The 12,401-nt window shown below is 48.6% G+C and overlaps 1 protein-coding gene across 2 annotated transcripts in view; it reads left to right on the top strand.

The window, feature by feature from the left end:
* TMEM131L (transmembrane 131 like) overlaps positions 1–11,703 on the top strand; it is a 153,940-nt gene extending 142,237 nt beyond the window's left edge. The window contains exons 28-35 of one of the 2 annotated variants that reach the window (XM_066386704.1): positions 492–658; positions 1,925–2,110; positions 3,200–3,278; positions 4,315–4,397; positions 7,713–7,833; positions 8,841–8,932; positions 10,525–10,664; positions 11,376–11,703. In XM_066386704.1, coding sequence (XP_066242801.1) covers positions 492–658; positions 1,925–2,110; positions 3,200–3,278; positions 4,315–4,397; positions 7,713–7,833; positions 8,841–8,932; positions 10,525–10,664; positions 11,376–11,651 — 1,144 coding nt within the window. In that variant the 3' untranslated portion in view covers positions 11,652–11,703. The remainder of the gene's footprint in view (positions 1–491; positions 659–1,924; positions 2,111–3,199; positions 3,279–4,314; positions 4,398–7,712; positions 7,834–8,840; positions 8,933–10,524; positions 10,665–11,375) is intronic. The other variant, XM_066386710.1, reaches the window with a different exon arrangement.
* Positions 11,704–12,401: the final 698 nt, after the last annotated feature.

The raw sequence follows: 12,401 nt of genomic DNA on the forward strand, positions 1-12,401 counted from the left end.
CATGCCCTCCTCGGGAGAGGAACTTGGTCCTTTGTAGACGCCACAGGTTTTCTAACAGTACATGGCACAGGGTCGTCACTCGGTCAGTGTTTGCTAAATGAGTGAAGAAAACAGCTGACTAAACGCCCACACCCTTCCCCAGACACCAAGGAGCAGGATCTTCTTGAGAATCAGGCTTTACACTAAAAGCAAGGACAAGTCAAGAGTCCTGGCTTCTGGTCCACTTACCAGTTGACCCTGAGTGACTCATGTAACCTGGTGGAGTTTCATTCTTTTTGCTGCGGAAGTAGACTGAATGATCTCCACGTTAATTCTAGTTCTAAACCGGCAAACTCTTTTTCTTTCGGATGTCTTTCCTTTACTCAGCATCTTCTCCTGTCAGGCCCAAAGGGACGTGGTCTTGGGGTGTTCCTGATGATTCATGTTTTCACCTGTAATACGTCTCCTGCACGTGATAACATGCGGATGTGATGTTTTTGTGGCTCTTCCAGGCCTTCTGAACAGAGCGAATTAAAACTTGTGTGCGGTGACTTTGAAAGGTCCGAGCTGAGCCGTGACATTGATGTCAGAAACTGGTGCACACAGGAAGCCCCTGGGGACACCTGTAAAGCAGATGCTTGCGTCGGGAGGAGGTTACCTGCTGCACAAAGAGAAACAGGTGTGGAACCCTGCTATGATGGGTGCTTCTGGTGGAATTTTTGTTTCCTCGAGTGAGCAAGTATGCATGAGAGAATGGCATCCTGATGAGACTGTCACTTCATAGGCCACTTAGCTTACCAAAGCCCAAGTGGAAAGCTGTCTGGATGAGACTGGAAAGCTGAGATTCTTTTGAGCCTGCACAGGCCTCTGGTGTCGCCCTGCCTACTTCCCACCCACCTGAATTCTGGCCATTCTCAGCTGTCCTCCTGCAGACTGCTGAAGGGGCAGTGGTTGCTTGCTCTAGGGCAGGCGTCCCCAAACTATGGCCCACAGGCCGCAATGCGGCCCCCTGAGGCCATTTATCCAGCCCCCACTGCACTTCTGGAAGGGGCACTTCTTTCATTGGTGGTCAGTGAGAGGACCACTGTATTTGGCAGCCCTCCAATGGTCTGAGGGACAGTGAACTGGCCCCCTGTGTAAAAAGTTTGGAGACCCCTGCTCTAGGGAGTAGCCAGGTGATAAGAATAGTAGCTGTTTTCACACACCTGAGCCAGGTGGCTTGCGGAGCCAGGCCACTGACCTATCTGAGGGCTGCTGGGCACATCCCTGGGAGTGGGAGGCAGAGGGCACCCAACAGTAGGTCCAGGGTAGGGCAGAGTATAGCTGGAGGTTTAAGGGCTACTAAAGTTGGCAGCACAAGTGGGGTACGGGGGAGGGGGAAGGTATAATCTTCCCGCCCAACACCCACGTCCCGGGACACATGCCCGTGTCAGTGCATGCAGGCTGGCAGAGTCATTGGGTTTCTGACTTCGTCGTTTGTTCATTCCCTTGACACGTGTATTGCTGTTGGTCTTTTGGGGGTTTTTCCCCACCCACATATAAATAATACTTTAAAGCTCTTAGTGGATTATCTTAATAAAAGAGAGGAAGAAATGATCTGCAAATCTTCAGTCCAATAGACTAGCCTCGGTTTTCTTGATAGAAGTGTTTGTTATTCCCAGAACCGTTTTTAGACCAAGGTTGTCACTGGTACAGACTGAATGAGCCCTGAACAAGTTGAATTGCCTATCCCATATGCAGAGGGGACACAGCCATCCCCACCGTTTCTCAAAGTCCCATCATCCATTTCAGTTCCTTCTTCTCGTTAAATGAGCAGTTAGCAGACCCTGAAGTCGAACCTTGCTGTCCTCGTAATTTCACCTCTCTCCTTTGATCGGAAATGGTGTCAAGTTGGAAACTGTTTATGTGGCACACGCGGTCAGCTCTTCTCTCTCGCTTCCTGCAGAAGGTTACTTCCAGAAGCCCGGGAAGAAGTGTGTGGAGAAACCGTGCTCAGACTCCAGCTCGGACTGCGGCAGCTCCTCGGGGAGCGTGCGTGCCAGCCGGGGCAGCTGGGGCAGCTGGAGCAGCACCAGCAGCTCCGACGGGGACAGGAAGCCCGCGGCGGGCCCCCAGCACTTCCTGCCAGTCGGTGAGTCCCGGGAACAGACCCGGGCACTCGGGTTGGCCTCTCCCACCAGTGGTGAGACCTATACAAGAAGGTCTTGTTTGAGAGAGCAGGGCACCAGTAGCCATAAAAACCTGGGCAAAGCATCCACGTGTGATTTCAGTCTAGATGTCTCAGCTGTTTTAAAAATTATCGGGTCCTCTCCTCCCCTAAGAGCCTTACTCGTCACTTTCCCTAATGAACTCCGTGAGATTTTAATACCACTGAGATTCACTATAATCTGTTTATTGCTATGTATTGTGCACAAAAAGGTTAGATCTTCTCAACCCCCAAGAAACAACCCCGTTCTTCCCCCTCCGGGGGGCCCATTGAGAACACAGGGATGGAGGTGAAGGTAGGCGCTCTGCGTTTTGTTGATAGCAGAGCTGGTTTCAGGGGAAGAAGCTTGGTTTTCACAGCCGACAACAAACACAGCTCCATCCACAGCTGAAAACAAAGTTTACCTAATGATGCTAATCCAAGATTTTTTTAAAAATTTGAGAGTTCTGTAATATCAGGAGAATGTCCCCGGTATAATTAATGGTGTAAAAGACCAAAAAGGCAAAGTATACATGAGTTATGACTACAATTTTATATGTATATGTATATATACAAAAGAGGTTGTAAGAACTATGCCTAAATACTGAGAAGAGTAGTATAATGATAGGTGTCATATTTTTCTTTTTAAAACTTTTGTTTATTTTTATCGATTTCCCACAATGATCATGTTACTTTTATAAACTGGAGGGGTTTGTTTATATAGCAAAAACATTTTTTTTTTCAGAAAAATCCCCTTAAAACGTTACTACATTATGATAAGGGTTCTAGCGTTTTCTCCATCACTGAAACATTATTAAGCCAAAATTCATGAATTTAAAAGTTGGATGTCATTAAGTTTTCAACAAGCTAAGTTATAAAAGACATTTTAAAAACTAAAGTACTGAATGTGTGAATACCAATTTAAAGTGAAAAATAAATCACTCCTGGGGTTAAGGGTACTAACCATGTGCATTATAATGCATGCTGCAGTTAAATGATGTTTGTAAACACTTGTGATAATGTGTTTTTCCTCAGCAGACAGTGTTTCACAGAATGACTTCCCTCCGGAAACGCCCCTCTCCTTGAACCTCTGCCATAACATCTGCAATCCCGTGTAAGTTGCTCACTCTCCAGCTTTCACAGTGCGTTCAAATAAAGCGAAGCATTCACGATTTAGGAAGGTTTGCAAAAACCTGGTAGATCCTATGTGTTTACAGTCCCAAGTAGGGTCCTTTTGCGGCAGCATTAGGCAGAATAAACAAGCATTCTTTACTGAGTGAGAGAGGGGAGGGATTCGAGTGAGACACAGAATTCGTTTTCTTAGGCATTGGCCACATTGTGAGAGGATGAGATGTCATTAACAGTAACCTGGTGAGTTGGTGAGAAGAGTAAAAGTCTCAGTGAGGGTACAAGGGAAAGCTCTATAAGAACTGTTTTGTTAGGGGTAGAAAGTAAACTAGGGATTAAGGATTGCTCCAGCCTGACCAGACGGTTGCGCGGTCCCAGCATCGGACCGGGGCGTGGAGGACCCAGGTTCGAAACCCTGAGGTCGCCGGCTTGAACATGGGCTTACTGGCTTGAGCGTGGAGTCGCTGGCTGGAGCATGGGATCATAGACATGACCCCATGGTTGCTGGGTTGAGCCCCAAAGTTGCTGGCTTGAAGCCCAAGGTCGCTGGTTTGAGCAAGGGGTCTCTTGCTTTGCTGTAACTCCCCAGTCAAGGCACATGTGAGAAAGTAGTCAATGAACAACTAAGGTGCCACAGCGAAGAATTGATGCTTCTCATCTCTCCTTTCCTGTCTGTCTGTCCCTATCTGTCCCTCTTTTTGACTCTCTGTTTCTGTCAAAAAAAAAAAAAAAAAAAAGGAATTGCTCTGGGCTGGTGGCAGGCCCCTGTGAAACTGTAGGTGACCTTGGTGACTTAAGTTAAAACTGTGTAGTTGGAGTTTATTAAAGGAAGACTTTGCTGGATCTTGGGAAGTTAATATTCCACAATCCTTTCCTGGCTATGTGCCGTTTTGTCTTTGAGTTGTCTGTGTGTTTTTTGAGGGAAGAATTTGTGTAAAAACTCAATCCGACGTGGGTATACAAATTCATATTTCCTCGCACAGACAAAATCAGTGATCTTCCTCTTCTCACTTTCCCCGCAGAGACGTGAGTACTCTCCCACAATATGCAGAAGCTCCCTGCCCCAGCCTTCCTGCCGGGCCAGCAGGCATCGAGGAAGACAAAGGTGAGGCTCATTTCTCTTGCTCCAGACACCAGCCACGTGTTCTGTGTTGGGGGTTGGGGGGCTTGAGAAGACAAGCAGGTTGGGTGGGGCAGGGCCATTGCCCAGATGGTGGCCTCTTCTTCAAGCCATGTCACAGGGCTCTAGCGCATTAGAAAGGCACCTGCCTTCTGTAGCGGCATCAGTGGGAACCTCTGACCTCACCCGCCCCCCTCTGCGTAGACACTGAGCTTCGACCTTGTGGCTGAGGCAAGGGGCCCTGTGGCCACCGAACGGTGCGGGGCTACCGCTGCGTGCACCTCACCTTTCCCAGTGCTGAGGCCGGGTTGGAGAGCATGCCCAGGGTGAAGTTCGAGCACCTTCGCCTACTTCTGCTTTTCCTGCCCTCTCCCCACTTCCCCGTGTCCTACAAGTTCGTTAGCTTGGCCCCAGCAGCCTTGATGACTGGTCTCAGCCCCGCACTGGGAGCCCAGCCTCTGCCGGCAGGGGGTGTAGGTGGGGAGGAATCCCCACTCCTGCCTGCGGTCTCTGTGTCGGGGCTCCCTCCAGCCCCCTCTCATTTTTCTTCTCCGTTTCTTCTCTTCTTCACCTCCCTTGGCCCTTGTCTCCTGTTTCCTTCTAGTACCTCCTTCCTACCGAGTCCAGTCAGGACTTGCAGCAAGATGAGCCTGCTGATTTTCACGCCTCGTGGCACCAGTTAGCTCTAACGTGCACACTTGCTTTTGCTTAACGAAGTGGTACTGAACTAAAAGCCGTTCTATGCGACGGAGCGGGTTTACTTCGAAAGTATAGGTTTCAGTGCTATTCCTAGGATACATTTTAGACTCGCTGTCTAATTATCAACAGAAATTAATTATTTGTGAGTTGGATCTGATAATGAGCCCAGGAAAGTAAGTGTTTTCAAGTTTATAAAAAGTAATTTGTTGAGGCAAGGTTTAGGAGAGGTTTAGCCGGGTACTGCCTTTATCTTTCAGATAATAGAGAAGGGAAGGGACCTAGTTAATGGGGAAAAATAAAAACTGTATCAAACTTTTTGCACCTTAACATGTTATTCTGTCTTTGTTATCAGTTGGAGAATTACGTGTCATCTATTGTCTTACTCTATGTTTTTGTGTCTGTGTGTTTCAAGTGCCTCTTACCTTGTTCCTGTGAACAACCTGCAGTTACTCTTTGATCGCCTGTTATAATCCTGCGTTAGGTCCTAAAGTCACTGGAGAAATGATCTTGTTCACAATTACTGTCTGTGAAGCATTGGTCCCACCCACTTTTTACTGTCCCTCACCTCCCGGGCCTGCATGCCCTGAGCCATGTCACAGTTCCTGAGCCACTGTTCCCGTCACTTCCTCATTTCCTGTCCCGGGACTCACTGCACTCACCTTGCAGAACCTTGCCGTGGTGTGCCCAGGGCTCCAGCTGCCCTGCCTGCTCCGTGCCCGTGAGGCAGACTGGAGAGCAGCACACACGCACGCTGACCGGCCACTCTGTGAATTCACCGCCGCTGGCTTCCCGGGGGCCCAGCTGCTGCATGTCCCTGGTCCCCTCGCCCTCCACTCTTTTCTTGACCGCACTTCCAATACGTTCCGCCACCTTCTCGTCGTTGATCTTACTTCCTGCTTTACTGGGAAGGAGAGAAGCAGCGAGACCTTCAGAAGGCTCCAGGGGCCCATCCATCTGCTGCCACCATCGTGAACTGTTTGTTGGTGCCACCCTCTTTCCCGAAAATGCTGTTGGCACATTTTCCCACCCCTCTTCCAACCTCTTTTCTCTCATTAGCATACAGCTATATTGTGTGTGGTCTTCCCTCTGCCATCTGTGATGCGGAACCAGCCCCTGGCTTGGTGTGATGGAGGACCCAGGGAGCGGTGCTGGTGGTCCGGGAGGGGCAGGTGCTGCTAGTCTGTCCTATCAGACGATGGGCCATCACCGGGGCCTCTCCCTGAGTGGCTCAGAAGGTTCACTTAGAACCCAGGATTCATTTCCACATTTCACAGCCCCCGAGGGTCTTCAGTCTGCAGTCTGCAGCTTTCCAAGTGACGGGTCAGACATCTAGACCGTGGGTAGGGCCTAAGAGTTAGTGAACACACAGGGCAGTTCCAGAGGAGAGATGGCCTGAGCTACGAGAGCCTCCTTGGCCCAACCCCCTGAACAGAGTGGCCACATGCATTCTTGGTGCTGCGTAGCGGGCACTGAGGCGGACAGTGGCATGACCCAGTGTACACCGTTGGGTTTGAGCTAAACTCCTCAACCACTGGTGCACCAGGCTCAGGGGAACTGAGGGGATTGAGGTCCCTATTGATTCAGTCACTTTGCTTCAGAAGGGGGTTAAGTTTCCCTAGAGGAATAGCTGCCATTTTTGCCCATGTAAAACTGATATGGTTGGGGTCAAGCCAGGTGCCGTGTTTGCATTAATTTTCCTTGGTACCAGGTGCCACAGGGGTGACTCAAACAGGCCTAGATGCTGGCATAGAGTGTGGGTTGCATTACAGGAAGGAACCTTGAGCTTAGGGAACCCATATCTTTTATAATAGGCAGTAAGCATTCCTCCCTCTGCCCCAGAGGGAGACAGTGTATGTTGCCAGGCTTGTGCTTAGGAAACATCCCTAATTAGACAGTCTGGAACAAAGGGATCCGGGCCTCTGTTTGCAGTGTACGGATATGCGAGATGCCCGTGGAGACTTAGCTCCTGGCAGAACCTTCCAGTGGCTGCCCATCTGATCCACATCAGCGCCCATGTCCTTCATGGGGCCCACCGGGCTCTGCCCTCTCCGGCTTGCAGCCAGCTCTCTGACCTCACCCCCCACAGTGCACCTCTCCTTGCTGTTCTGAGCTCACAAGGCACTCTCCCACCCCAGGGACTTCACAGTTAGCACCGTTCGCTGTGCCTGGAGCGCGCCTCCCCCAGGCTCTCTTCTCACCTCATCACATCTCAGATGGGTCAGGTGTCACCTCGGTGAGGCCTTTGAGTGCCCTGGGTCTGTCATCGTAGCATTAGACCCTTGGCCATGCTGCTTCTATCTTGTTGCCTGTCTCAGTCCACTGGAATGACACCTGCTTACTGTGGTGTCATTGGAATCTATAACTGGGCCCTCATAGACTTGTTGAGTCATTGTAAGTATCTTTTAATCCAGGTCAGGAGACATTCGCACACTGTCTGAAGTACAGGTCAAAAAGCATGTGCTCTATTTCTGCTTTACCGTCTGAAAGAATGTCCTGAAAGGAGTCAGAGAAGCAGATGTGGTCAGCGCGTGGGGTTGATGGGGGGGGGGGTGTTTTCTGGAGAGAGGAAGGGGCACTAAGGGGCTTTCCTTTCTTCCTTAGGTCTTTACCCACCTGGAGACCTGTGGCCCACGCAGCCTGTATGTGTGACAAGTGGCTTCAACTGCGCTCTGGAGAACCCTGTGCCCGGTGTGATGCAGGGCCCAGCCCCGGTTCATAACAGGTATAGGTCTCTTGGCTGATGGCTGTCATGCTAAGCCTGGGGGCTTGCGGTGGGGTTTGGGTCCCCTCGGTTAGGTTTCCTCAGAGAATCCCGGGCCAGGCTTCCTTCCCCAGCTAGTGTCGCATTGTCACGTCTTAGAAAATAACAAACTAGGCATTGTGAGAAACATGGAAGGAAATGAAAGCAATATATAGTACAGCTGGGGACCACGTCATTACTTTCCTTTTTTTTTTTAAAGTGAATGGATGAGCTATTAATATATTAGAGGCAAAATTGAAAAAGCAGTCACTCCTAAGTCCTGCCTCCCAGCAGAGCAGAGATTTCCATTTCTCCATGGTGTTAATCTTGAACACACTTACATTTCTAAGAGAGCAAATGATTTGAGTATTGAAAAGTAGTTATAGAATGGCCATTCCTTATGGCTTTTACTATGTCACTGAGCTATGACAACTTGAGAAAATGTTACTGTCTGTGTTTAATCATAGGATCCATGTGAATTCTTTTTTGGTGGTGGGGGCAGGTCAGCTTATTTCAGTGGTATTCCCTCTCTTGTTTCTATCATGGGAATCCAGGTTATAGTAGTGATCAGAGTATTATAGATCATAGTCTTGACAGCTGAATGCTGGCCTGGCTCTGAGTGAGAGGGGGACAAGTGAATAGCAGACCAGGTTAAGTTCTTCAGGTGAGAGCTAAGATATTTCAAACTAGCCCAGTAGTTCTTCCACAGCACCAGTGACCCCCGGCCTTGGACCGCGACCCTGGTTAGACTTAAACCGGTTATAAAGGAAGTGTGCTCCCGTCTGAGCCGTCTGTCCTGCCGCAGTGTGTCACTGGTGACGAGCGTTAAGTAAATCTTTGATTCCGTGACTGCAGAAATCCGTATTTTATTTCCCAGTGTCGAGGAGTTAGCAGTGAGGAGGCTGCTGGGCACCGAAATTGCTTTCCTCTTTCTCTACTTGCTCTGTTGCCACCCTGTTTCTGAAACGGAGACCTCTTGTTTTTTGTAGCAGTTTCATTGATTGGAGTGCAACCTGCGAAGGCCAGTTCCCCAATGTGTACTGCCCATTGGAATTGAACGATTACAATGCCTTTCCAGAAGGTAAAAGCCATTTGAACAATCCCAATGCCGTTCTTTTATGCTCAGAAGTCAAAGCAGGAAACGAGTGGCCTGAAGGCGCTACCTGCAGAAGAATGTGCCTTAAAAAATTAGGTATAATCGACAACATTATATTAGTTTCAGGTGTACAACACAATGATTTGATACCTGTGTATGTTGAGAAATGACCATCACAATGTCTAGTTAACATCCACACATAGTTACAGTTTTTTGTTTTGCTTATGATGAGAACTTTTAAGATTCAGTCTCTTAGCAATGTTTAATATGCCATACAATATTAATAACTAGAGTCACTGCGCTGTCCGTTACATCCCCAGGGCTTATTTATTTTATAACTGCAAGATGGTACTTCTAACTCCCTTTCACCTGTTTTGCCTACACCCCAATTCCCCCAACTCTGGTAACCATCAATCTGTTCACTGTGTTCATGAGCTTGAGGGTTTTTTTTGGGAGTGGGTGTTGTTGTTACTTGTTTATTTTGTTGTTGCTGTTAAGAATGTGCCTTTAACAGTGAGTGGCCTTTGGGAACGACCTTAGAGGAGGCTGCTGAGCGCCTTTGTGTGGTCTTGCTATGCAAACCTGCCATGTGTAATTTTACATGGCCTCAGAAAGCCCCATACACCTGGGTGTCTGGGGGCTGCTACCAGTAACCCTAATCTGTTCTGCCCTTCAAAGAGAACTAGGTCATTTGGATTTGTGTGGACCTAATGCTGTAGATTATCCTTAGGGAGGGTGGGGCTTTCGGTGTTGGCTGTTCTTTCAGGGCAGACAAGAGCATGTGGAAGAGAAACCTCTTGTTCCTCAGCATGTCCTGACTCCTCTGCCCCGGAGAGAAGCTTGGAGGGGAAATGGTGGGAAATGGCTGAGGCGTGGCCTTGAGCACCTGTGATAATGAACAATAAGAGATACAAGCTTTCCCTGCTAAGCTGGAAAATACTCTTATTATATGTTACGATATGATCGTGATTTTCATACTAGAGCGACCATTGTCGCTCAATGTCTCATTGCAGAGACAGAGAGAAGAGGTGCATGGGGTAGTATACTAACGTAGCTTTCGACACATGCATTGCTCCCTGCTAACCACAAGGGGATGCTGTAGTAACTCTCTTCCTATGCTAATGAGGCTATGTGTATTTTTAGCTAAGAGCTTGGTTGGGTATTGCTTTTAGCAGTCCATAAGGCATATATATATATATATATATATGGTGGCTTGAGGTTGCTATGACAGGTAATAAAAGAAAATTTTAAGGACCAGTAAGAATCTTGACACTATTCACCTCTGTAGTAGTACTATAGTATATTTTATGTATTAGAAGGTTCCCATCAAATGATCAAATGTAGAACATCAAGCCCAGAAAAAGACCTTCCTCACTGAGGGCTTCCCAGGTGATGTGTCTGATAAACAGTTTTAAACTTGAGAGTAACAGTGAAACACTCGGCTCACACAGAGTAAGTATTTTATATCTGTCTTTAGCCTGTTAATACAGGAAGGCTTTGAAAGCTTTTTTGCTGAGAGTGAGAATTCAGTTCACGCCATACAAATGTTTACCTGTGTTGTCTTCTGTTCTTTGTAGAAAACATGAATTACCCCAATGGTTTCCCCTGTCCTGCTGAAATTCAGACAGACTTTATTGATCACAACTCGCAGTCTACCTGGAACACCCCACCCAACGTGCCGACCGCCTGGGGACACGCTGGTCTCATCAGCTCTCCGGTCAGTGCCACCCTACCTGTGCTGTGACCCTGGGGCAGTTCCAGTTTCTCTGTGGTGGTTCTTTAATCCTGGTCTCAGCTAGTTGTAGAGTTGGGTTCGGATCAGCCAAAGCCTGGCTTGTCTCCTTTCGATCCTGGCAGCCCACTCTCGGAAGGAACCTAACACCTGGACAGGTGGGGGCTTGCCGACACGGCGTTCTAGCCACTCCCAACCACACCGAGCAGTGATGCTTTGTAGATAAAATTAAACGGGGGCCAGGCAGCCCCCTGCAGCACAGCTGTGTTTGTGTGGCTCCGCTGACCTTCTCATCTGGGGTAAGGGGTGGAGTAAAAGTTGCAGAGGTCAGTCAATGGTCAGTGACTGGGTCCTGAGGGCTTCCTGCCTGGAAACACACCTCCGCACTTAAAAGCCCAGCACCTTGCCCCCTTCCAATCTACTTGGCAGTGTTTTATAGAGAGGACATTTGAACGGGGGTCCTTATCCTGTTAGATGAGGATCTCACAACCCTCTGTTTGAAGAAAATGGAGTTAAAGCAACCCAGATGGTTGAAAATAGTTTAATAACGTCCAGATAACTCGGTTAGATACCATTGTGGTATCTGCTGGTATATATTCAACCTTGACATTGCCTTTCTAAGACTTCTTTTTTCTTTCTCTAAAACATTTCTTTTAAAAGCATATCTTTTCTCCCCTCTCCTCATGTGCACCTCAGCCCTACCTCACAAGCACTCGAAGCTTGTCTCCAATGTCTGGACTTTTTGGTTCCATCTGGGCGCCGCAAAGCGATGTGTATGAAAATTGCTGCCCCGTGAGCCCCCCCACGGAACATTCGACTCACATGGAAAACCCGGCGGTCATGTGCAAGGAATACTACCCAGGGTTCAACCCATTTCGTGCCTATATGAACCTGGACATATGGACTACCACAGCCAATAGAAATGCAAATTTCCCACTGTCTAGGGACTCGAGTTACTGTGGGAATGTGTGAGAAGAATTGGATTTTTCAAACAATGTGAATAAAGAGGCTTGTGTTTTGGTGACTAGTGTAAACTGGTTCTTGAGATAGATTATGACATGGGTGAATATTTTGGCACTTTTATATAAAAATAAATTTTTTAATGAAATCTGGGAGCGTTATCTTTTTTTTTTTTTAATCCTTCACAAACCAGTGGGAGGAAGTAAGCATCCACATGTCATAACTTTATGATTCGGGAAGTGTGCCAGACATGCCGTGGGTTTAAATCAGAACGAGGGAGACTCCCAGGAGGGTAGGAGTTAAGGAAGAGATGGCTGCCGTGTCCTCCCCGCCTTACACAGCAGAGCCCCCAGGGAGCTTGCAGAAAACGAAGTCGACCAGTGACAGTCCCTGACTTCTGGCCTCACTGACCGGTGGCTCAGGCCATCAGCATCTTCTACCCAGGCTCTCCGCTGACTGTAATGTGCAGCCAGGGCTGAGACCTGCTGGCTGGGGGAGTCCAGCTGAGCAGCCGGTCACCTGCCTGGAGGACCCCGCTCAGGGTGGAGGGCGGCTCGCTCTGGCCCTGGTGGTCGAGGCTGCGGGGATGAAGCCGTGAGCCTGGCCTTATTCTGCCTGTCCAGTGATGGCAAGGACATTATCTCCCCTCCGAGTCCACAGGGTCATTTCAGTGTTTGGCTTCCCTCCTGGTGAGCAGCCTTACTCCACATACAAGCACTCACCTCGGGATAAGGTAGCGGATGCACGTTTGCCAGACTGGTT

The sequence above is a fragment of the Saccopteryx leptura genome, chromosome 1 (assembly GCF_036850995.1).
Source record: "Saccopteryx leptura isolate mSacLep1 chromosome 1, mSacLep1_pri_phased_curated, whole genome shotgun sequence".
Taxonomy (NCBI): domain Eukaryota; kingdom Metazoa; phylum Chordata; class Mammalia; order Chiroptera; family Emballonuridae; genus Saccopteryx; species Saccopteryx leptura.